This window comes from Anopheles ziemanni, chromosome 3 (genome assembly GCF_943734765.1).
Source record: "Anopheles ziemanni chromosome 3, idAnoZiCoDA_A2_x.2, whole genome shotgun sequence".
Lineage (NCBI taxonomy): Eukaryota > Metazoa > Arthropoda > Insecta > Diptera > Culicidae > Anopheles > Anopheles ziemanni.
Genome location: NC_080706.1, coordinates 75,260,651 through 75,283,809, shown reverse-complemented (window position 1 = coordinate 75,283,809; position 23,159 = coordinate 75,260,651). Strand labels below are relative to the sequence as shown.

Genomic DNA, 23,159 nt, shown 5'->3' with positions numbered 1-23,159 from the left:
CGAATTGCATTTGGTTTGTCTTCGGGACAAAGAAACATTACGCCTAAGTCAAATAGGATGGAAACTTTTAGTTGAAAAATAAATTGGCGGGTCATTTTGTTCCGTCAAACATCAGTTCAATTAACATTGCATTCTTCTTTCTGGTGTTTGCCAACGAAGACTCATACTCAGTAACAGAACGGAACCGAAGGACACTCACTGATTCTGAAATTAGCGTTCAAGAGCTAAAGAGATGAAAAAGGACACGGCAAGGAAGTGTGTTTGTCCACCCGTATCGAGTGGAGCTAAAATTCAATTCACTAGCTACTTAACCGGCACTCCTAGAACCGGCTAAAAAAGGCACACAAACCACTGGAAACGAAGTTATACGCTTTTCCGTGCCGGTCAAGATCATTTGATGGTTAGAAAAGGTTAAAAAAGGAGAAAGAACCTTTATTGGCGCTTTATTACATCACTACATGAGAAAAAAACCCAATGTAGGACTATTTGGATACGGATGAAACGTTTTCTATTCCATTCTATAGATAAGTGGTAGGGTTTCGCGATTACTTACCTCGCCGAGAACGTCATCATGTCGGCGGAAATGACCAAATATTCGCCTTTGGCAAACAGCTGCATGCCATCCATGGTGGTCATCATGTCGACCAGCTGGTTGCTGCTGCCGAGAAACACGTAGATTCTGGTCCGGTTCAACGTTTTCTGTATGACCTGCCGAGGGTGGAAGGAGGAAAAATAAAACAGTGAATTAAACCGAACGCTGATTGCTAGCAGGCAACAACAAAGCGACACGAAAATTGTGGACGAACAAATTGATGGAGCTGAAAATATCCATGCAGTGGAGAGCTTGAATCTACTGTTTCAACTTATTGTAGTAAAGGATGGAGGCGAGAAAAAAGAACATTTTTAGATGAACTGTTTCTTGAAAACTTTAAATGAAATCATGCTACACTAGGTACCAATAATGGCTTCATTAAATGGTTGAAGTTTGTTTTTACTCTGAAAACCTCTGCAATACTCTCTATTATTTTTATCTCAAATCGCATGAACAAAGACCCTTTTCAAATTTCGCCCTACAAGATGGGTTGGGACACAATTTTCTCAAAACATAACACAAACATGCGCGATATCTTGTGTTTATGGCCGTCGCAACAATGGGGAGGGACAAAAAGCGATAACAAATGAACACGAAACGCGCACAACACGCAAAAACAAAACCAAAACTCATTCTGTTCTAGACAACATTTAGTTATTTATGTAATAATATAATACCGTGTACCAATATCCACTACGGCAGCAGTCCATGTCTTCCTGGCAGCATTTGTAGTTGTCGAACACCATCTCGACGTGGTTCACCTGCAGGTCGTTGCTGATGGCCTGCGCCTCGAGCGAGAGGGCCACGTTCTTCCACAGCTGCTCGTGGATGATGGAAAACTTGCGCCACCCGTAGTACTGCAGCAGCGAGATGATGGACTTGATAACCTGTGTGGGGGAAAGAGAGAAGTGCGGGGTGGACGTTAGGAAGTTAGTCCCGTGTCGACGCAATCAAAACAATGTTCTAAATAGTGAAAAGGGTTGCAACGATCTAACACTGCGGGAAGGGGGAAGGATGTTCGACCGAGCAGAAAAGATAAACGAAATTTACTCTCGACAAATTGTATTTCCACCCTCCTATATCCATCCTTTTTGAGGCAGATTTTTGTTTTGTTATCATCGGACGGATTGCTGTCAGCTCAAACCACCGTATCCCATAGGAAGACGGAACGTGTTGGACATGTTTATCCGTTTTTGGACCGCAACACGGATGGTATGGCAAAGATAATCCTTACGGCAAACACGAGGCATTGCGGTTAACAGATTGAAATGCCATTGGAAGCGTCAGGAAGGGAATCTTTTTCAACGACGGTAAGACAACTTGGGCCAACGCAAGACACAAGGAGAAAGAAAGTTGTGACTGAATAAAATGATGCCGGTTAGTTGGGCCACTGGAAAGCTTCTCACGAGCTGATGAAAACAAAATATCCAACACAAACAGTCTAACGCCGCAGGAAAATATGGATAAAAACATGTCCTTACCGTAGTATAAATAATATTTAAATTTATGCATCACATTAATCTAAAACGCATCTTCGCCACCTTCTATCAAGTTCAGTACAGTGCATGATTGTCATATCCAACACGCCACATGTTTTGCTCAAAATTAGAACTTTTTAAAATTGGAACTTGCTTACTTTTTTTTTAAATAACAACTACCTTACTTGGATATAGTTTAATATTTTCTTCATTTAATATAATTTCCTAAAAGTAATAAAAGTAGTGTAAAAACCTTTAATCTACTGCTAGAGTTAACACGAAAGCTTCCCAACAAATGGTTTAGAAACCGATAACAGACGTATGTTTTTCTAACCATCGTTGAGGTGATCAATTTTCTTCTAGCGAAAATGTTTTACATGATTCTATTTATTTTTTTGCACAAAAATGTATAGGCATTTCCAGCCTATTTTCTTCAAAAAGTAATAAAAAAAAGCGCAAATGTTTCGACACACACGGTTAGCTATTACGTTTATCGTAGAAATAATACATTTTTTGGACACAACTTTTGTGAAGCACAAATAATTTGCTTGCGGAATTTTATTATGGTCTTTCCTTTTTGCTGTCAAAAAGTGTAAGTATTTGGTTTAATTGTGCTAGATTTAGTGTTAAGTACGCAAGAGAGTCAATTCCATACGAAGAAAACAAACTTTCCTCGCATCTCGCGATGCCAATAGTGCACAAGATGTTTTGCATGTCTCTCTTTTTCTATTCCATGGATATTTTATTTATTGTATGTCTCTATGTTTGTATTCCATGGTAGGAAGAGTTAAATCTTTTCTCTCAATAAATATTTATAGTGTGAATGAAAAAAACTGCTTACTGCTGAAGAAGCAATTCATTTTAAAAAAATCCTTAAGGTAGACGGGGAGTGAAAATATTAAAAACAAAATTAAAATAAATGCATTCCACTGTCGCTGCAACATGATTAGCTGATACGATAAAGTGTCTGGAACAGGAGACAGTACAAAGGGGAAATACAGTCGGGCCGCCTAAAAGTGGCGCGTGTTTCCGCCTTTTATGCACCCGACACCTGAACGACGATGGAGCATGCTGACTAAATACAAAAAAGGGAAAAAGGGCGATCATACCCAACAGCGAAACATAGAAAAAGCGACCACGGCGTGCACGCGCCCGCCCAACCGACTTGGTGGTTTCCCGGTGTCAGTTTTCCGGTAGGTATTTTTTTATTTTTCAAGCTAGTCAAACAATACGCTGATCTCTTGTTACCACACAGGAGTAAATTAAGCGCGTTGCAAATACCACAGGTTTGGTCAACATTTTTTGAATGTTTTAACTCCGCACCGTAACTTGCTTGCATCAGTACTTCCGATTCGGTTGGTTTGGGAGTGTTTTTCTTCGATTTGTGGCTCGCTTGCCCTCTGCGGTGTCAGTTTTCCGGCGAACGAAATGCAATCCGGAAGTGAACGCGAAAAATGATGGGATGCACAAATTAACACCGATTGTTTGCATTTTTTGTTTGTTTCGAATTTGTTGGCAAATTCTTCACCGATGGCAGAATTGGAACTGGCCGGTGGTCGGAGAAGATATTTTTGGAGACAGAGATCTCAGGGGGGGGTGGCCGGTGGGTAATTTTGAAAGCGCTGATATTGACGGATTTGTGTTGATTTTACGCACGGCGATTTTTTCATTTTGATTCCTTTACGTTCTTTTCCTCAAGACATCCATTTCTCGACCGTCAGCGAAATTGGATGCTCTTTTCCTACGGAAATGTTTTTGGTCGTGGAAGTTCCTTCAAAGCGAAACCAATCGGTACGGTGTACAGGAAACTAAAAAGATGGAGAAGATGGCATGAATGACTTGGCAGATTTTTTATAATTTCTTTTTGCGACCATCATTATTATTCCTATTAACATTTAACCCTGCAATGCACATTCCTTGACGAAGAAACATACCAGAACGGTTTATGCTAATGAGATCGTCTGCTTAACATGACAAGACTCAGTACGGACAGCTTTTTACATTTCACGAAGCTTACGGGGGAAAGTTTGATGTATATTTTCGTGACGAATTTGACTGATTGAATGTAAGATTGTTTCCGGAACGGAACGGATCCAACGAAGGTCGAAATGACGAGCGCATACCTGAGTGTCTGGCGGTTCCGTTCGCGCAAAGGTAGGAATCGGAGAACTACGCTGCAACTCCGAACATCTCTGGAATGAAAATGGAAATACAGAGTTAATAAAAAAAGGTGAATTTTCAAAGAAAGCAGTTCTGCAAAAAAATACAACATATTAGAAAATCCTGCCTATGTTAACTAGCAATCTGAGCAATGGAGCGGTTCATTACGCAAAGGAAATCGAAATGTTTGCACATTTCCCAGATAATTATCATCGCATCCAATCAATTACTAGCGCCGCCTTACGCCCTGTTGACTTTACAGTCATCCATTAGCGCCACCGAGCAGAGAAGAGCAAGGAGTGTAATTATGCAAGGACGCGTTCCTTACGGAGCGACTTCGTGGCAGCTAGTTAACAGCTTCATTCTTTCCAACCGGTTGCACACAGGATCAAATGTCAAGTCGTTGTAATGGATCGCAGGCGCGAGAGCACGCTCGACCGCCGACCGTATTTCCTTACACCTCATCGACGTTGCACTTTTTTATTAGCTCCCTGAGCTGGTTGTACTTTCCGTTCAATATTTGCATCTTTCATCTTTCCTATGCTACGCTAGCATAGATTTTTTTTAAAGTTCCAATTGTTAGTGTTGCATAAAGACCTGCCCCTGGTGCTTCGAACGAACCAACGTGCAGCGGACGGATGTAGGTTATTTTTAGAACTACATTATGCATTTTCAACGGTGCATTCAGGTCGGCAGCGATCAACGGTCGAGGGAAGACGATGTGGGATGCAAAAATTGAGCCAGCACGATGACGAGGAAATTGAGTATTTGTCACGTCTCCACGCAGAAAAGCTTCCCCGTTGAATCAAAGCATCTCGAGTCGATGTTGGCGTGCACCAGAAGCGCGTGCAAAAAACGTGTTTCCACTCGAGACCACACGATGATGGAAAACACATTATTGGTTGGTTCAGAGTAATGTCAATCAGATCTGACAGCATCTTCAATGAATTTTAAATTGAACTAACAATTTTGATGAATCAATTAAACTTTGTTCAACAGAAACCATCACGGAATAGTTGTAAGGAATTTAACAAAGTTGTCAAAAAAGAAGGAAAATGTGAAATTGTAAGCTCGATGTAATTGAAACAAACTTCTGAACTAAATACAAAAAGCCGTCATTTGATAACTTAAAAGTTGGTGATGTATGTAGGAGTATATAAATAAATAAATAGTCCAACTATCATAGCCAAATTTATCCTATTTATTCAGTTTTAAGGCAATTGGCAGATATTACTGAGGTGTAGTAATAGGAAAGTAATGTTATGCAAGCAAAACTACAGTATATTTCGGAGATGTACACAACAAAATCTTAAATTTTCTTTTGTGCTAAGTTTTAAATTAACAAGACGAAAACTATACATTCGAGCATGGGAGAATTAATTAAAGGAATAGTGAACACATCTGAACTATCAAAACCATACCATTGATGCCGTGTTTTATGTTTTAAAATTAAAATATGCAACTATTAATATTAAAAATGATATTAATGGATATTTTCGGAATTTTTCCTGAGCAGATTTAAATTGTCGACACTCACATAGGAGATCATTGGTATGTTGCGGCTTTGCGAGACGATGGCCTCGGTCTGGCAGGTACCCTCGGGGCCGAAGAAGGCGGCCACACCGTCGCAGATCATCTCGGTGATGACGCGGGTCGCGACGACGGTCTCCCCGCGGGTATCGTTCCAGCGCAGGGCGAGCGTCACGTTCGGCAGCAGGTCCGGGTCGTTGTTGATCTCGTCCAGCGCCATCGTGAGCGCGCCGGAGATCGTGAGGCCCTGCTTCTCCAGCAGGTTACCCTTGATCGCGGTCAGGTAGCCGAGCGTCAGCACCGTGCGGTTGTTGCGGAACTTCTGGTGCGGGGAGTCGACCGGCGCCTTCGTGATGTACGAGCCGGACGAGTGCTGCAGTTGCTGCTGCTGCTGCTGGTTCTGCTGCTGACTTTGTTGCTGCTGCTGCTGCTGAGGCGACGGGTTGAAGAGATCAGGGTAGGGCGGCAGTGCCGAGGGCGACGTCCCAGCCGTGCCCGATCCACCCGGGGACGCACTAGCCCCGCTCGAGCCGGCGCCGGCAGCCGAACCGCCACCATTGTAGCCGGCGTTCAGGCCGACCGTGGCCGGAACATGGTCGAGCGTCGCCGTGAGCAGTGCGAGCAGGAGGACGGGCCAACGCGTCATGGCCCCCTCGAATGGGGCCGATCAGCGCGACTCCAACCGATTTCGAACACCGGCTGCAAAAGAGAGAAGAAAAACGAGACAGTTCTTAGACATTGGTATCAAGTGTTGGAGCTGCTTATACTATCTGTTTAAACTATATTGAACTTGGCGGGGATGGTTCAGAAAAACGATCCAATCCAATCCGAATTCTTGCTGTGTTACGTAACACATGACAAGATCTCAAGGGATCTGAATCCGAATACTAGATCTGACATCGCAATCCAAATCTGAATCCCAATCTTGTATTTGAATTCTGAGGATTCGGGATTTTGGAGAAATCCGGATACCTCCACTTCAACAGGGATAAGCAGGGGAGGTCTGGAGGATAAAAAACTAATTCTCCAACAAAAATAGACAAAACGGCTCCGACCAACTCCAGAATCCCAATCTAGAATTCGATTTTCAACTCGGGATTTATTAATTGACGGGAAATTATTAATTGATTTTACACGTTTCTTTTTTCGTTTTTCATCTTTTTCATAAATGCAGAAGGTCGTTAAAGAGAAAATAGAAAAAAAAAAACCAATAGTTCAGAAAAAACGCAATGTGGCACTTAACATGGTGGCGACGAGGTACGGAACGTGTTAAGGTTCTCACAGGATATAGCTTAGCCTCGTCATCCTGTTGAATGTCAAACGGATCACTGTCAACATTGCTCATCAATCTCTTGAGCTTAACTATCGATCCATGGATAGCTTGTCCATACGTTTGGCAATGTCGCTTGCCACACACATTAAGTAATCATGTACGATTACGGTAAACGTCAATAATGACGAGAAAGTTTGCTTTAGTTTAGCGGAACTTATTCACTCTTTTGGGATTCGAATCCCTTAAGAGCTAAGAATTCAAATCTCTGTGACGACCACTAACTCATTCGTCACGTTTAAAATCACAAAAGAGTAACTAAACGATTTGAATCATTATTTATTCAATCTGATTCAAATCTCTGAATGAGTTGCTATTATCATCACTACTTAAAACTAACGGCTCCGGAGCAGGCTTCAAACTAAATATGGTAATGTGAACTTGAACTAAATTTGTAGAACTAAGGGGCAGTTCAAATAAAATCCTACTAACCGTTAATCACCATTGACCAGACGAGTATACTCAGCGAGTTAAGAAGATGTTAAGAAAACCAAAAGCTATTCACTTGAAGCCTCATTACTCGTCAAACGAGACATAAATGAAAAAAAAAAAACAGAAGAAACCCAGAACCAACCATAAGAGACGGGCATCCGGATCCGCACGAAAGACAAGCGACCACTAACGACTTTAAATCGAATTGTATCAAAACGAACCACTCAACCTGATACAACAACAAACCTAACGAAGCTGCCGGTTTTCCTTTCGATTGTCACCAGGGAAAGCACCAAGCCAAATAGACTCGCTGGGATGTCCTTGATTTACATCATGTACGCGTGATGGCTTACGGTTGGCTTTGTTTTCCACAATTTTGTCAAACGGAAAGACCGGCAACCATGGCTACCATCTGCGTACTCGAGACGCAGACAAATCTCTCGGTTCCGCAGATTGTCACAACGGTCGATTGCAAGTATTGTTTCAAGTCGGGTTTAGAATGCACGTTCCGGTTCTAGGATTTGTAAACTCGAGACAGCAGGTAGAAACTAGCCACAAACTAATCATAAAGAGCTGGAGAGGGTACAGTTTCACGTCCAGCAGGGCTGATTTGACTCTGCTCACTCATGCATCTAATTATCATGTTAGTCACCTTACTAATCTGCTACAGCTATTCGCATAGTGGCGGCATCCAGAGCGAGGTGGCAAAAGGAAGCCGTGGGACCAACGTTCTGGAAGGGATCTTAATTAACCATGTCCCTGGTAATGTTCCACTTATTAAACATAAGCTCCACGAACCTGAACATGGATTGAAAAGGGCATGTAACAAGACATGCAAACATTTACAATAACCACAAAAACGAACGAAGATGTGAATGATCTCAAACATTTATTTGTAATGATCTTATAATAATCCCTCAGTAATCAATAAATTCAAAAAGGCAATGGGTCATGTATTTTTATAAAATCAACAGGCATACTCGTCAAGTTTAAAAGCACTTAAAGGGTGTCCCAGAAAGTATAAGCACGATTTCTAAATTACGTTTCTGGAAAACGGATGACGCCAAACAGTTGATTCTTCGGGTGTTTGATTGTTTACATTCAAACCTACTAGATAGTGCATCCAAACTATTTTTTCAACCGTTTCTGTTAAAATGCGAGGCATTTCCGTCAAAAAGCGCAAAAGCGTTCTGCACAAATGGTGTTCGACTCCTTACATTTCGCTAAGGAAATTGGCAAAATCGGTAGGTGTGAGTATCGGAGCCGTACAAACCGCCATCCAAAAGTTTCGGGAGGAGTTCAGCTTCGAGGATACGCTTAAAAGTGGTCAAAAACCTGGTCCTATCGACCAACAGTTGAACCGGGAAAGAGCAAAAGCAATCAAGCAAAAATAGGAAAGTTCCATTCGCGATGTGGCTCAACAAATGGGTACGTTAAAAAGTAACGTCCAATGAGACAAGGCAAGATTGAATTTAAAATCGTACAAAATCCAAAAGAAATCGAAACGGACTGCAAATTAGGCTGCATGCATTAAACATCGGGCCCGGAAACTGTACGACAAGCTGCTGTGTGGTCAACCCTCATGCATCAGTTCGACGAAGAGTCGACCAAGACCAGACCAATTGAGATATTTTGGGCGCTAACGAAGGGACACTTGAGAAAACATGTTAAAGCTACGGAAAACATCAACAGTTTTCAAAAAAAGTGTAAAACTGTTCAAAAGTGTCGAAAACCGTTCACGACAAGTATGTGCTGAGCCATATCGGAGGCGACAGATCAAAAGTGCGGTCATTAGAATACGATTAAATTTTAAAAATTTTTATCTTTCGCAAATAGTCCAGAACAGAACCCAAACACAATTTATGAAACAAAAATTCAGTTTCTGGAACAGGTTTTATTTTTTACCTAATTTTGAAATCGTGCTTATACTTTCTGGGACACCCTTTATTAATTTAAAACATTCAAAACATGATACAAAGAGTAAAAATGAAGGTGAACAAAGAACAAACTAAAGAAACCATTAATAAGTGAACGATAAACAACATAAAATCCGAAATGGCGAAATAGAATTTTCTACACTTTTCCTGCCACTGAGTTCACTTATCAATGTTTCAGGGGGAATACACAATAAATGCACACTCGGACCGCCTGGCAAATGTAAAAGTGCACCCCAAAGCATCCTTAATTGCTCCACCGACTAAATGGTTTCGCATTCGTGTGTCTGTGTGTGTGGGGCAGGGAGTCGGTGTGTCGATGCAGGTCAGTTTCAACCGAAAAGGGGCCCGCCACTCGTAAGTCTGCTAACAGCATATCGCTGTCGTTGAAAGGGATGGTGTGGTGCGGGGTTCGGTTCCGGTCACGTGTTCGGTGATTATGCCGGCTCTCCGCTGGACGTGTGGTGAAGCACACGCACGCACGCATTAGGATTATGTGCGGCTGTCTCTTGGCGCACTCGGACCGAACGAACGAACGAACCAGAACGAGCTTGCACAAATCTCGGATGCTGAGTAGTAGAGTATTCCATTAGCGATGCAATGTGATGCACTGTTTCTGCGGATAACCGATTCCGAGAACGTTTAGGTTTATCTTGGTCGTTAGTCATCACACACATCGAGACGCTTCTTACTTATTCAAATTAAAAATATTCCAAACACTGTCAGTAATAAGTTTTAAACGAAAATGTTAAATAAAATTACATCATCTTTTTTATACTACTCTATCTATCTATCTATCTGTAAAATATAAAGCAATGTACAGTTGTATGGGGTTGTAAAAGGTTGTACAATCTCAAGTTGCAAGCAAGAATACTTTGCCTACTACAGGATAAATAAAAAACTCATCACAACCAACATCATCGCAACATTAGAAAATATTTAACATCTTCATGCTCTGCTATGAAACATTTTGTTTTGTGTTTCCAATCGCTTACTTGCCGATGATGATCGGTCTTTCAATTTTCTCCAGAACAATGAAACATGCATAAAATTACTGAAAACATACACTTTAAGAAAACATGTTTCAACAGCTTTCGCAATGGATTGCTATAGCAATTAACAAATATAAAGAAAATGGAAGGATACTTTAATTACAAAATTTTTATTTGTAACGAATCACATGCAAATAGCAAGAGCTACAGTCAAGTAAACAATAAGTTCTACACAGTTCTACGGATAATTCGACACATATACAAAAGCAAGACACACCAGAACATAAACAAAAGTAGTTTCAAATTTCCTTAATTTTTGCGGTTGGACTACCGGGAGACATTTATTCCTAACTGAACTAGAAAACAAAGATGAATGAATTTTAAATTTGATTTATGTTCTACATTTCTATAAACATGCATCGTGCAGCCCGTGTAACCGGAAGCATAAGCTAGTATGTATATAGTGTAACAAGTGTAAAACATCAAGTGGGAAAACGTGTCAGAAGTTTCTCTCAAACCATGTTTTTTTTTCTAAATACTGATATTTTATTCTTAATTACATTTAAGTAAAAGTCCAACTAATTATAATTAAAAGTTTTCCGAATAGAGGCCGAAGAGTTCAAATGCAAAACGATGAATTGCGAACGGCCAAATAGAATAAACTTCCCCATAATGCTAAGCGCTCCCGCACACCAATCAAAACTTTTGATGACCGCGAGTCCAGCGCTTTTCCCTGGTAGATCAACATTGTAAAACATCTAGATCCCAAATCGATTATCAAACTTTGCGAAAAGTTCGGGGCTATGATAGCGGCAAAATGTGTTTTCTTCTTTTAACGCCTTTGCTATGAAAAGACGCGCGTTAACAAGCGAACTCTATGTGACAACGGAGGAGGAACAATTAAAAGAGCTTTTTTTAATTTTGGCATCCCTCACAACCGATTAAAGGTCACGTTTACATTTCCAAAGGGAGCGGGAAAAAAAAGTGAGCAACGTAACATTGATTTAATTAAAAGCTTTGTTGAGTGTTTTAAAGTTCCGTCCGCTGAAGTTATCCCTTTTTAATTAACCGTTTGTAACTAGCAAAAACCATGATCTAGACTAGAGCAGGATTCGGTAACCGGTAAATAAACAGCGTGAAGAAAAATATTTACACGCTGCTTGTCGAAGATAAATGAAGTGTTTCGCTTTCCGGTGATCCAGAACGTTCCGATGATCCTTTTCGTTGATTCGTTTTAACCGACGGAAGAACGCCCCGGAACGACGCCTCCATCTCGTCTCGGTAACCCTCCGAGGCGGACCGAGCTCAATGCTGATAATTAATGATGGGTTCAATTAAGAGTGATAAGATTACGCCCCCAATGGTAAAACGCAGGAAGTGGGCGCCATGGGGGGGTAGACAGACACAGTTTGCAAACGGCTACAACCCAGACTGGAGTCGTGGGAGTACTTGGGAAACGTGTAGACACGCTTCAAACAGTGTGGTTTGGCGAACACCCAGCACGCGCTGCGGCGAAAGGATATTTGTTTACCTTAGTGATTAATTTTTCATGCTTTTAGCTTGAAAACAAGTCTCTTACCACAGTGCCGACAGTTGTTTTCTCTTTTTTTCTACTTCATTTAATGCTATTCATTTCGTGAAACTTTGTGATCAACTGAGGCTTGCCGTGATTAAGGAAAGAAATTTAATGAGACATGCATAAACAGACACCGGAATTTTCGCGAACTAAAATGCGATAATCTAAACGAGCGACCCTAAATCAACCTGATGTGGAACAGAGGTTACACTCGTTACAAATTGCAGGCTTATTTGTTTAAAACACACCGAGCAAACAATAATCGGATCAGTGAAAACAAACAAACGGAACTCCGGGGTCCGCGTCGCTGCGAGTCGAAAACCAAACTGTGCAATACAGATTCAGATTTATCTCCTCCCGCCGGCTGAGCGGGGGGAGCAGATTTACGAATTGGAATAACAAACTGTGCGCTGCAAGATTCGCCGAAACCGTGCCGCTTCTGGCATGCTGCCAGGCACACCCGAACACGGCTTCTGAGGTTAGATCGGGATTAGTGAAGAAAGCGAAGAAGCAACAGTTCTTCGCTCAAAACAGTAGGACAGTTTTTGCACATCGTGCCGAATTTAAGGAGGGAACTAAAAAACAAACCGACAGGTATCGAATGACAAAGTCGATTTGGGACATTTCTTGGAAGGTGTCCCCGGGGCGCTAAGAAAGCGTAGAAAGAGAGTGTCACCTTTGAAAAATAGGGAAGAAACATGTTTTGCTTTGACGTCAGGCCTTTGAAACTTTTTTCATTTTTCTATTGTATCGATAACTTAACGTGCCGTATTTCAGACAGAACAACGACAGTTGGAAACACGACAATTGTAATGTACAACGGAAGGAAGTGCATGCATTTTGTTATTTGTTAATTTTACGTTAACTTTTATGTCACTTTGCTTACATATTATGAGTTGAAAAGAGGAATTTTATGGCGAATTCACTAATCCAGTGAGATCACGAAGAATATTATAGATTTTGTATGTAAGAATATAAATGGATTTTGTTTGTACTAAAGTTTACAAACGTTCTTCATTCAAAGATCATTGAAAAAGATCGTTTTTTTTATAAATCAATCATCAACGAAACAAAAATATTCATTAGTTATAAAACAACAAACAATAATAATAATAAAATAATAAGTATAATAATAATAATAAAAAACAAAATTTCTTCATTGGAATAAAAAACAAATTTGCCAATTTTCCGATCTGCACTGTAAAGTTTATTGCTTTTCGCGAAGCATGCAGCCGCATTCAGCCAATCCGTGCGTTCACACCGGCCGGATTGCCGTGACCACGAAAAACGCATGCGAAAGATCGGGGGGAACATAAAAAACGCCAAAATATAAATATCGACAATGACCCCAAAAATCAAAACCCATTCGAGCGTGTGTAAAAAAAACACAAGGAAAATGAGAAGGAAGGCGTCCGGCAAGGGTCCTTTCCGATGGTCAGACGGGAAGAAAGGCAACGACGACGACGGCGGCGGCGGACAGTGACGATAACATCGTGACGTGAGGCGAAAACGCGCAAACAGATGAAACCGGATTTTTAAAAATAACCATCCCTCCGCCATGAACGCGCCCCAACCGAAACCCATTCGTTTGTTCTCCCTTTGCTTTGCGTTGACAGTCTTCACCCTTTTTGGGGCGTGTTGGATGTGTTACTCTTTGTTGGGGGGAATTTTTACTTTTCGCTTACGATTGAAACCTAAGGGAAGCGATATCTGATGCTGTGCGTAGGTTGGAGTCAAAGGAGTGCGTGAGTTCTTGCATAAGTTGTAGCACAAAGTAGTAAAAGCGTTTACTGACAAAATGAATCAGGTTTTGGATTAACAAGCTATGGAATAATCTCAAGAAAAAACTAAAAGAAGATAAATATTGTATCACCGCGTAAATATCTTTATAATAACCGTGTATCAATCTGTTAAATTGATCAAATCTTTCAGTGTTTAACTTCCGTTCGGTTGTTTCATATACTGTCTCTGCTTTCTCTTCGTTCTCCGGCAGATTCTTCTGAATGTGTTTTTCCACCCAATTTTATAATTAACCCCCATCACCGCGCGAACGAGAGTCCAAATCCGCGCTTCCTAATGGCATCTGGCGATCGCTTACACCATATTTTGAGGGAGGTTTTCGCGTCCGCCATTGCCTTTTAATCTGAACGTTGACGTCAACGGCTGCGCTTTGCTCGGGCGCAGAACGCGCGCAGTTTCGTTACGTCACTCACCCGGCGGTGCTCTCCCGGAAGGTAATTAGCTAATGTCGGTGTTTGGCCAGGTCGGAGTGGAAAATGGTTTCCGTGTACCGAAACTGCAATTATTTGCCTATTACAACAAGACAGTCCATCTTGCCGAACGATTCGACCAGTTTCTTTCAGCCGATTGTCAAACGGTTGGAGTTTGTTGTTTTGTTCGGAGTGGAATTTATGCTAATCCACAGCACATCGCACTTTCCACATCCTGCACGCCTTTACCTTTATCTCTTCTTTCAACAGGCTTGTTTGTGTGTTACTTCTCGCCCCGAACAGATGATCGGGGAGCCAGGCACGTCTTCGACGAAGCCGCCACCATTTACCTTCAGCCGGTCAGTATTGTGACGTTTTCTCCGCACGTCTGCTCTCATTTGAGGTAAAACTGTTTCGATTTCACTACACAGGTTATGCATCTAACGTTTCGTGTTTGTTTACAAAAACGTTCAATAAACTGTGTTTGAAATGGTTCAATTTTGTTGGTGAATTTTCTGTATTTAAGTGTTATTGCCACAACGATTGATCAATTTTTCATTATATTACGTGTTTAATGTCCTCCAATTGTGTAGGAGTTTTTTTATTGCATTAAATGTAACTCACTTTCTAATTAAATACTCCATTTACAGGCTCTTTACATAAATTCGAAAATATGTTTATGCCAGGCTTCATTCAATGAGAAAATTATACGTGACTCTAATGAATTAGTGAATTGTTTTCAACCTTTTTTCTAGCTTCCCCAACCCGTGGTTTGTTTTGTACTTCAATTGAAATTGTTATTCAATAAACCCAGCAAGAAATAGAAAATTATTTGCTTAGTCAGCTTTTGTGTTGCGTTGGCTTTTATTTTATCTTTTAGGTCCACTTTAAAGTAAGCGTTTGTAAAACAACTCGTTTGTTTTGTAGTTCAATTGAAATTTCCATTTGATAAACCAAGCGAGAAATGAAAATAATCTCTACATCGATTCTGATCCTGTGTTTGATTTTTCTCTCTTACAAATAGTACAGAATCTCATAAGCCCCTGAAACCCACAGTAGGTTTTTATAAATTACTTTCTTAGCCAGCTTTTGCATTGTTTTGGCTTTTATTTTATCTTTTAGGTCCATTTTAAAGTAAGTGTTTGTTAAACAACTCGTTTATTTTGTACTTCAGTTGAAATTTTCATTTGATAAACCCAGTGAGAAATTAAAATAATCTCTACATCGATTCTGATCCTGTGTTTGATTTTTCTCTCTTACAAATAATACAGAATCTCATAAGCCCCTGAAGCCCACAGTAGGTTTTTATAAATTACTTTCTTAGCCAGCTTTTGCATTGTTTTGGCTTTTATTTTATCTTTTAGGTCCATTTTAAAGTAAGTGTTTGTTAAACAACTCGTTTATTTTGTACTTCAATTGAAATTTTCATTTGATAAACCCAGTGAGAAATTAAAATAATCTCTACATCGATTCTGATCCTGTGTTTGATTTTTCTCTCTTACAAATAGTACAGAATCTCATAAGCCCCTGAAACCCACAGTAGGTTTTTATAAATTACTTTCTTAGCCAGCTTTTGCGTTGTTTTGGCTTTTATTTTATCGTTTAGATCCACTTTAAAGTAAGTGTAAGTAAAACAATTTGTGTTTAGATACTTTACATCAACAAATATCTTTCTTTTATTCTACTTTCCCAAGCGCAAAATCAGTGCTAGGCGAAAAGCATCTTTTGAAATCATCCTGTTTGCATCACAGACGGTGCACTACTTTCGTGTCGAAGCCGTTTGATTTATTCTCCCCTATTTCAACCTTCATTCCAACTAAGCTGCCTGGACACGGGCGTGTCCTAGAAAACGTTTGACACATGGTTTGCATTAAATTGACGAAGCAACCAAACAAAAACCAGCGCTCACATGTGTACGTCGCACGCATACCAAAGCGGTGCCCAACAAAAACATTATTCCCATCGTAATGTTAATCATCGGCGGACTGACTCGGGGGGACTGAAATGGAAAAAAAAAAACAGGAAAAGCTGCCTTTGCGCGCCGGACAGTCATGGATGGATGGAGGATGCGTAAGCCACGGTTCCCCTCCTCGGCAATGCAACCTCCGGCTCGGGACGAGGGGTGTACGGGAGGGCGCGCAAGGGCTCGGCCACAGACAGTGTATCAGTAAATAAATAAATAAATATTGTTCCTTCTGGTTCTAAAAATAGCCCACCGAAACCGCGGGTCGTGACTGGCTGATCAACCGGTCTGATGGATGGAACGAGATCGACGACTACGACGACTTTTGTCTGCGCTATATCTTCTCTCCTTACTCTAACTGTCACACACACACGCACATATATATATTTTTCCCTGTTTTGCCGGTTAAATCTCATCGACGTCCGTAACAAGTTAACGATCGTCAAGAGCCCCACACACTTCAGTTTCATTTTTCACCCTCTCCGGTCCTTCACAGAAATGATTACGCACACACACACACACACACACACACACAGACGCCCCTGGAATGTGGCCCTCGAAGGGCTCCGGGGAATCGATCGAGCGATCTCTCGTTTGGCATCCGCGTTCGCGAGGGAATTCGCTTCGCACGTGGACCGCGGAACACTTTGATGAGTTGTTTTCATTCTTTCCGATGGATTCATGCGCGTGTGTGTGTGATCGAGTGTGCTCTATCGATGGCGACCAAAAGGGGCATCGCTGCACGTCCACGGTGTGACATTTTCTTCGCTTTCGCCGGTCGATTCGTAAACTGAACTGAAGCAATCTTGCTTGGGAAAATGTTTGATGCGACCAACGAAAACACCCCATGCAATTGTACTTCAATTTTCCCACAGGAAACTAAGAACGAACCCGTTCAAAACTACCATTGCTCACAATATTCAATGCTTCCGTTATCAAACAACGTTTTTTTCCTCCCCCCCCCCCTTTCCGGCGGTGAATGTACGCAAACAGCCATGTTTATTTTTAATTCCACACGAAACGGTACCTTGGGGCTTGCTATAAATAAACAGATGGGCGTAAACAGAAGTACCGATAAGCACATATCCGACGGAAAGTGCAAGGAAATATCAAATTCTTATCTTTTCGTACTGTTTCAGCGCAACGGCGTTTAATTTGGTTTGCTTTTTGCTTTTGCGAACCCTTGCCGGCTCTATTTTCGGAACATGATACCACGGAGGGAAAAGGTTTGGTTTTCTCCTGCGGGAAAGAATTGTACATACGACAGTTGTGCATTGTTCGCTCTAACCGAGAAGCGCACAGTTACAGTTTACTTTTGGTTAATTTTCGACCGAACTTAAGATGCGCAATATGGCTTTTTGTAATTCGCATCGATGACGGAATGGTTCCCAAAAAAGAGGATGAAACCATACCACCTAAGGTTAACCATTTATTTTAGCACCATCAATTCAAGCCACCAATTATTATGATCCAATATCTGAGGAAAACGATTTCTCAATTTCTCGTCTAGCTCTTTCGGTTTCACTGTGCGCAGTTGACGTTCTCTAATACTCCTCGAACAGAACGTAGAGAAAAGAAGCAGAACTGGCTTCCGTTAGCAGCAGCACCAGCTCCATTTCTACCAAGTGGACACGCCATGTCGCCCCTCCCCCTTCTTCACCCTTTGCCGACGCGACTCTACTCAACTGGAAAAGCTGGAGTCTGGTGGAGGAACGCGAAGGGCGAGGTGGTAGAACGAGCTCTGGTACGGGGGAGGCAGACCGGTGGTGGGAAGGGACGAGAAAAGAAGATAATTTATTAAAAGTGAGGCTATTTTTAGACCGACGATATCGTATAAATAACTGGCCTTGGACTGGCGGGCTGCGAGCCGGTCGAAGGCACGGATTCCGAACGTCGCACCATACGATCGTTTTTTGCTGGAAAACGACCACAACGGCGACGACGACGATCGCTGAATAAGACTTCTAGTTTTATATTCCTTTCTTTTAGTTCGACGCCGTTCTCGCTCACTCCCAGCGCCGTCAGTGCACCGTTATTGAATGAGTCGCTGGGATGCAGTGAGTGCATATGGCTGCATCGTACCCGACCGGGGTGTGATAGATCAGGTTCTTGCTTGTCGCCGGTTGAAGCGGAAAGATCAGTTTATTTTAGAATACGATTACGTTTATTACTCATATTACTTATTTGCAGTCAACCTGCTAACAATCAATAAAACTAACTGTGTTAAAGAGATGTTAATAAAGATTTGATAAAGGGTAAACCGGTTTAGAAATTATTTTGGAAAAACAGAGATTACCAAAACGATGTAGAAACCCAAGAAACAATAGTAGAAAACCTAAATTGTCTATTGTAGAGGGCTCAGCAACAACCAATAGTGAATACATGATGCATCAAAACATAACCAAACCAACTTTTCATTTCAACTGATCTGAGAACCGGTTTGAAACCCCTACTGTGCGAGTGACATGACGTGATTGATTGAACCGGCAGCAATTTCCTTCAGAGTTGAAGGGAAGCTGATGTTGTTTCAATTTCAGCTAATTTGTTCAACTGTTTTTCGTTTCTCATCGTTCAATTCCAGAAAGATGCAGATATCACCCCTCGCTACGCTTTTGTTTGTTTGTTACCGATTGTATTACTCATTTCGCAATGGGGCATATAAAGATACGGTCATACTTCAAGTAGTATAAGAAGCAAATTACAACAGCATCGTGTAAACACTTTCAAGTCTTTCAAGCGTTTTGAAACATTTTTTTAGTACAATTCTTTTAGTTGCACCTTTGAAAAAACTTGATTAGAAAACAAATGCTGATAAATGTTTTTGAACTAGTAAAAAATAGACAGAACTTTCCTAAGGCTAACAACTACTACAACCTACTACAACCTACTAAGTGTTAACACTTTGTCTGTCAAGCTTTTTTAGAACATGTTTTAGTAAACTCATTTTTGATAAAATGGTTTACGAAACAAGACTTTTAAATAAATAACAAATAGACTAAGCTTTCCTAAGTATTAATGTGTATATTTACCACAACTTACCACTATATTAGTGCAATAGTGTATTAGCTTCAGGGGGTTAAATATTACATAATAATATATTACTTAATATGGCATTTGAATCTTACCCATTATGTAAGTCTTTGGCAGACAAGGTGTTAGCTAATGAATTTAATTAAAAAGCGCGTGGAAGAACCCGAATGCTTCACTTCTAAAATATCCTAGTTCAAACATGGTCCCTAACTGAAATTATTTGATTGGTGTCAACAAATCAAACATTTATCGGTTGGTATCCGGAGCCTAGAGCTTTGTCGTTATTGGTCGTGCCAGAAGCAAATTGCATGTACTCTTTTCAAGCCGTTAATAACTGACGGACGCAACATCTCTCGATCCAGGTTCATGCTGTACGCCATTAAATTGACCCTTCTTTGATTGCTCCAAATGCATGCTGAACATCCACGGGTTTGACCCGAACATCAAACGATACCGATTGCGAAGCAATCAGGGCAACCAGCTTCCATTGCGAGGGATAGAAAACCGCTGGCACAATCGGGGGAGAGGAGTATTCAAAATTAAATTGTCCGTCGAGACGAGCTGCTAAATTGAGCCGGGCAGCTTCTAGCTGATACTAATTGTCCCCCCGGGTACGGAAGGAACTCGTCAACCGTTTGCCGAGAAGAATTCGAACTCTCCCCGGAATGACCGAGTGGAGGGAAAGGAAACCGAACCGAACCATCGACAAATAAAATCACTCAAGCCTTCGTCCGGGTGGTTAAAGCGGACGTTGACGGCAACTCAGCTCGATCAATCAGCGGATGATACGACCCGATACACGACCGCCGGCATCGACGCCCGGCCATCGGGTCTCGTCTACCGAAACCTGATGATGAGCGCAAATTAATCAATGAAACACTCTCGATCCAACGGAAGTCACCGGAGATTTCGGTATCGCATGATGGGAGACGGTCTTGGGGTGGGGAGGGATGCGGGGCTATAGTGAAAAATAAATTGCGCCCTCCTCCCACGGGAAGGGGAACATTCGATTCGATCGATGGATCAAATTTGCATCGCCACTGTACCTCTCCTCGGGCGAACGTAAACACCGTTGCGGAAAGCGACCTGTTGCTGTACAGAGGGTGACATTTTTTGTCTGCACTTCAAAAGATGCGAAAAAGATTTTTTGGATTTTTTTGTTTTGTTTTAAACAACATTAAAAAAACAAGTTGAGGTTTTTAATCAAGTTTTATAAAAATTACATCTGCAAGTACACTCTCTATAAATTATTATGTAGTCAAGACATTGTCAATTGTCAAATTCCCATATAAAAGGAGCATTTTTATGCTTTAAAACAAATGACTTTTAATATCTCTCTGGCTATTAATAAGCGCTTGTTTAATATGATGGAAAAATGATCGTACTGTACCTCTATTTATAAAAAAAGACACAAATAAAGTCAAATATGATCCCAAGGAATAAACAAAACTACAAATCGGATGCAATAGTTTCTACATGAAAAAAAATTGTTAACTGATTGTTGTAGGTTTGAAACGTGAAAATAAATGATGGCAACTTTTATCGATTGGTAGCTTACACCCATCTTTGTTGCACTGGACTAAAAAGTTCTAAACTCGATTTCGTCACATTACGCTGCAATTTAACTCAAACTCACTAAAATGTAATCTAATTAAATTAGATATGACAGAATATTAATAATATAACGCAATACAAGGTTCTGAGTTTCAGAAAGCGTTTGCAAATCAACAATAACTGAAAGTTGAAATCGGGTTTAACATATTGACTGCCAAGCGTTTTTACCACATTTTTTTAATACAATCATTTTTACTTAAATTTGTTTATAACATTTATTAAATCGACGTTTTTAAAAAGCCAACCAAAGATTTATCTCCCCAAAGAACTTGTTTTCGATGTTACTATAATTTAATGTTGCTTTTCCATTTATTTATGGGTCAACAACTTTTTAACACGTTGACTGCCAAGCCTTTTTGAGCGCAATTCACCGTCAGGCCAAGGTTGCTGATTACTGATTACTGCTGTCACCCACTTCTGGGTGACATGGCAGTCAACGTGTTAAGAAGGAAAACTCCTCGCATCGTCAAGGAAATTTTTTCCAAGTCATTTGATGATCCTGTATTTTCCGAAAGCTTCCAAAAGTTGATCTTCATATCTTATCCTAATAAACAACCCAAAAATCATAATTATACAAAAACCAGTAATGTATCGCGTCGATCTTTTGGGAGACGCACTGTAAGAATCGCGTACGCATTTCATTCCGTTCCACATTCAACGTCATTCGTTCGTTCGCCTCGATAGAATCGGAAGTCCAGCGGAACCGATTCGGCAGCTCACGGACGGAAACCTGTTGCACGTTGAGGCTTGAAATGTGTCTCTGCACATGAATGATTGTAACTGAATTGATGCACGGTATGCAGATGTAAAAGTTATTAGAATTCATATTTATCCTCTACTAGAAACCGAATTTGACCCTGCTTCTACCATACACATTCGTTCGTGGAAATGGTGGACAGTCCCTAAAACATTGGCAGGCAAATTGAACCACTTTGTGAATGCGACAGTTGCGCAATATAATCACCAATATGAAGGCACATTGCAAGCGTTACTCGAAACGTTTCGCGATGCATGATATTTATTGTATATTGCTTAAGAAAAATATATTATTGCTGTCGGAACAGGTATGTTCCAGCTGGATGATGCGGACGGTTATCCAACATGCTCTCCGAACAGATTGCAGAAACCAATCTTATACTTCCATCCTGTACGTTCTGGAAGATGGTTGAAATGGCAATTCTGTAACTTTTTCAATTCACCCTGCGAATGCGCATCGGTTAGTAATCAGAGAGAAGTTATTACTCCTCCCGGATCAACCGTACGAACACCGTTCGTGCGCCGTTTTCGTAAGGTTGGTACAGTTATGGTCAAAAATAAGGCACATCCGTAAAAATTCATAAAATAAATAAAAAAGAACAATGATTGAGAAATTTAGCTTATTTTGGAGTTTCACAAAAGATTTATTTTGTGAAAAAGTAGCAAAATTTTTTTAAAGTTTCAAAATCGTGTGCATTTTTCTTTCACACACTAAACGCGCCATCAGGACTCTGATCCAAAAAGGGATGCAGGCAAAGTGTAAAGCTGGGATTCCTACTCCACGGGCGGCCAAAGACCGTGATCACTCTTCAATTTGAATAGAATTCATTAAGCTCGACGAGCAGAGTTGCATCCTTGGTTGCGAAGGTTGATGGATTTCAATTTGACCGCTTCTTTCTGAAAAAGCGGGATTTCTGCTTCCGTTTCCCGACGGTTGGTGCGATTAGTTTCTTTTTTATATTTCTGATCAATCTTTGTGAAGGAAGTTCATTCGTTCCAGGTTTGTTCGCATGATACATTTTTCCACATGTCTAAACTTTGTTCTATAACAAACACCCATTTTTGAAGGTTGAGGTTGAAAAACGAAATTCAAATTCATCGTTGAAAGACTGATAGAATATAATGTTCCGGTTTTAGAGTGCATAAACCTACGGTACTGCTGAGTGCCATAGAGGCGATGGTCGGTTTCATTAATTAAGTAATAACTGTGAAAATACCACCCTCTACATTTTCCTCCTTCTGACCCTACCCCAATGGTCACAACTTTACCCGGGAAATTCCCAGCGCCGTAGATTTTCTTTTTTTATTGGTTTCTCTACTACCGCAAACAGGACCACACTTGACTTCTTCCGCCCGGTCGATGGCTTTACACGTTGAAGTCCTTTTCCCCTTCCGCCCGTTGGAGGCAGGTGGTGGAAAAGTGCAACCAGCGGTGGTCCGGGCGAATTAAAACCAGTCCTGCCCTTTAGATCCCATTACAATAAGCTCGTCAATTCTGCTTCGCTCCAGCGTTTTGCATCCTTCTTTCCGGCTCTTGCTGTCCTGTTTTCTTTTTTTTTTGC

General features: G+C 41.0%; 1 protein-coding gene across 1 annotated transcript in view; it reads right to left on the bottom strand.

The window, feature by feature from the left end:
• LOC131289186 (receptor-type guanylate cyclase Gyc76C-like) overlaps positions 1 to 23,159 on the bottom strand; it is a 50,175-nt gene that overhangs the window by 11,400 nt on the left and 15,616 nt on the right. Inside the window, exons 2-5 of the mRNA XM_058318395.1 lie at positions 5,768 to 6,459; positions 4,194 to 4,262; positions 1,270 to 1,479; positions 554 to 708 (exon numbers count right to left, since the gene is read on the bottom strand). Coding sequence (XP_058174378.1) covers positions 554 to 708; positions 1,270 to 1,479; positions 4,194 to 4,262; positions 5,768 to 6,406 — 1,073 coding nt within the window. The 5' untranslated portion in view covers positions 6,407 to 6,459. The remainder of the gene's footprint in view (positions 1 to 553; positions 709 to 1,269; positions 1,480 to 4,193; positions 4,263 to 5,767; positions 6,460 to 23,159) is intronic.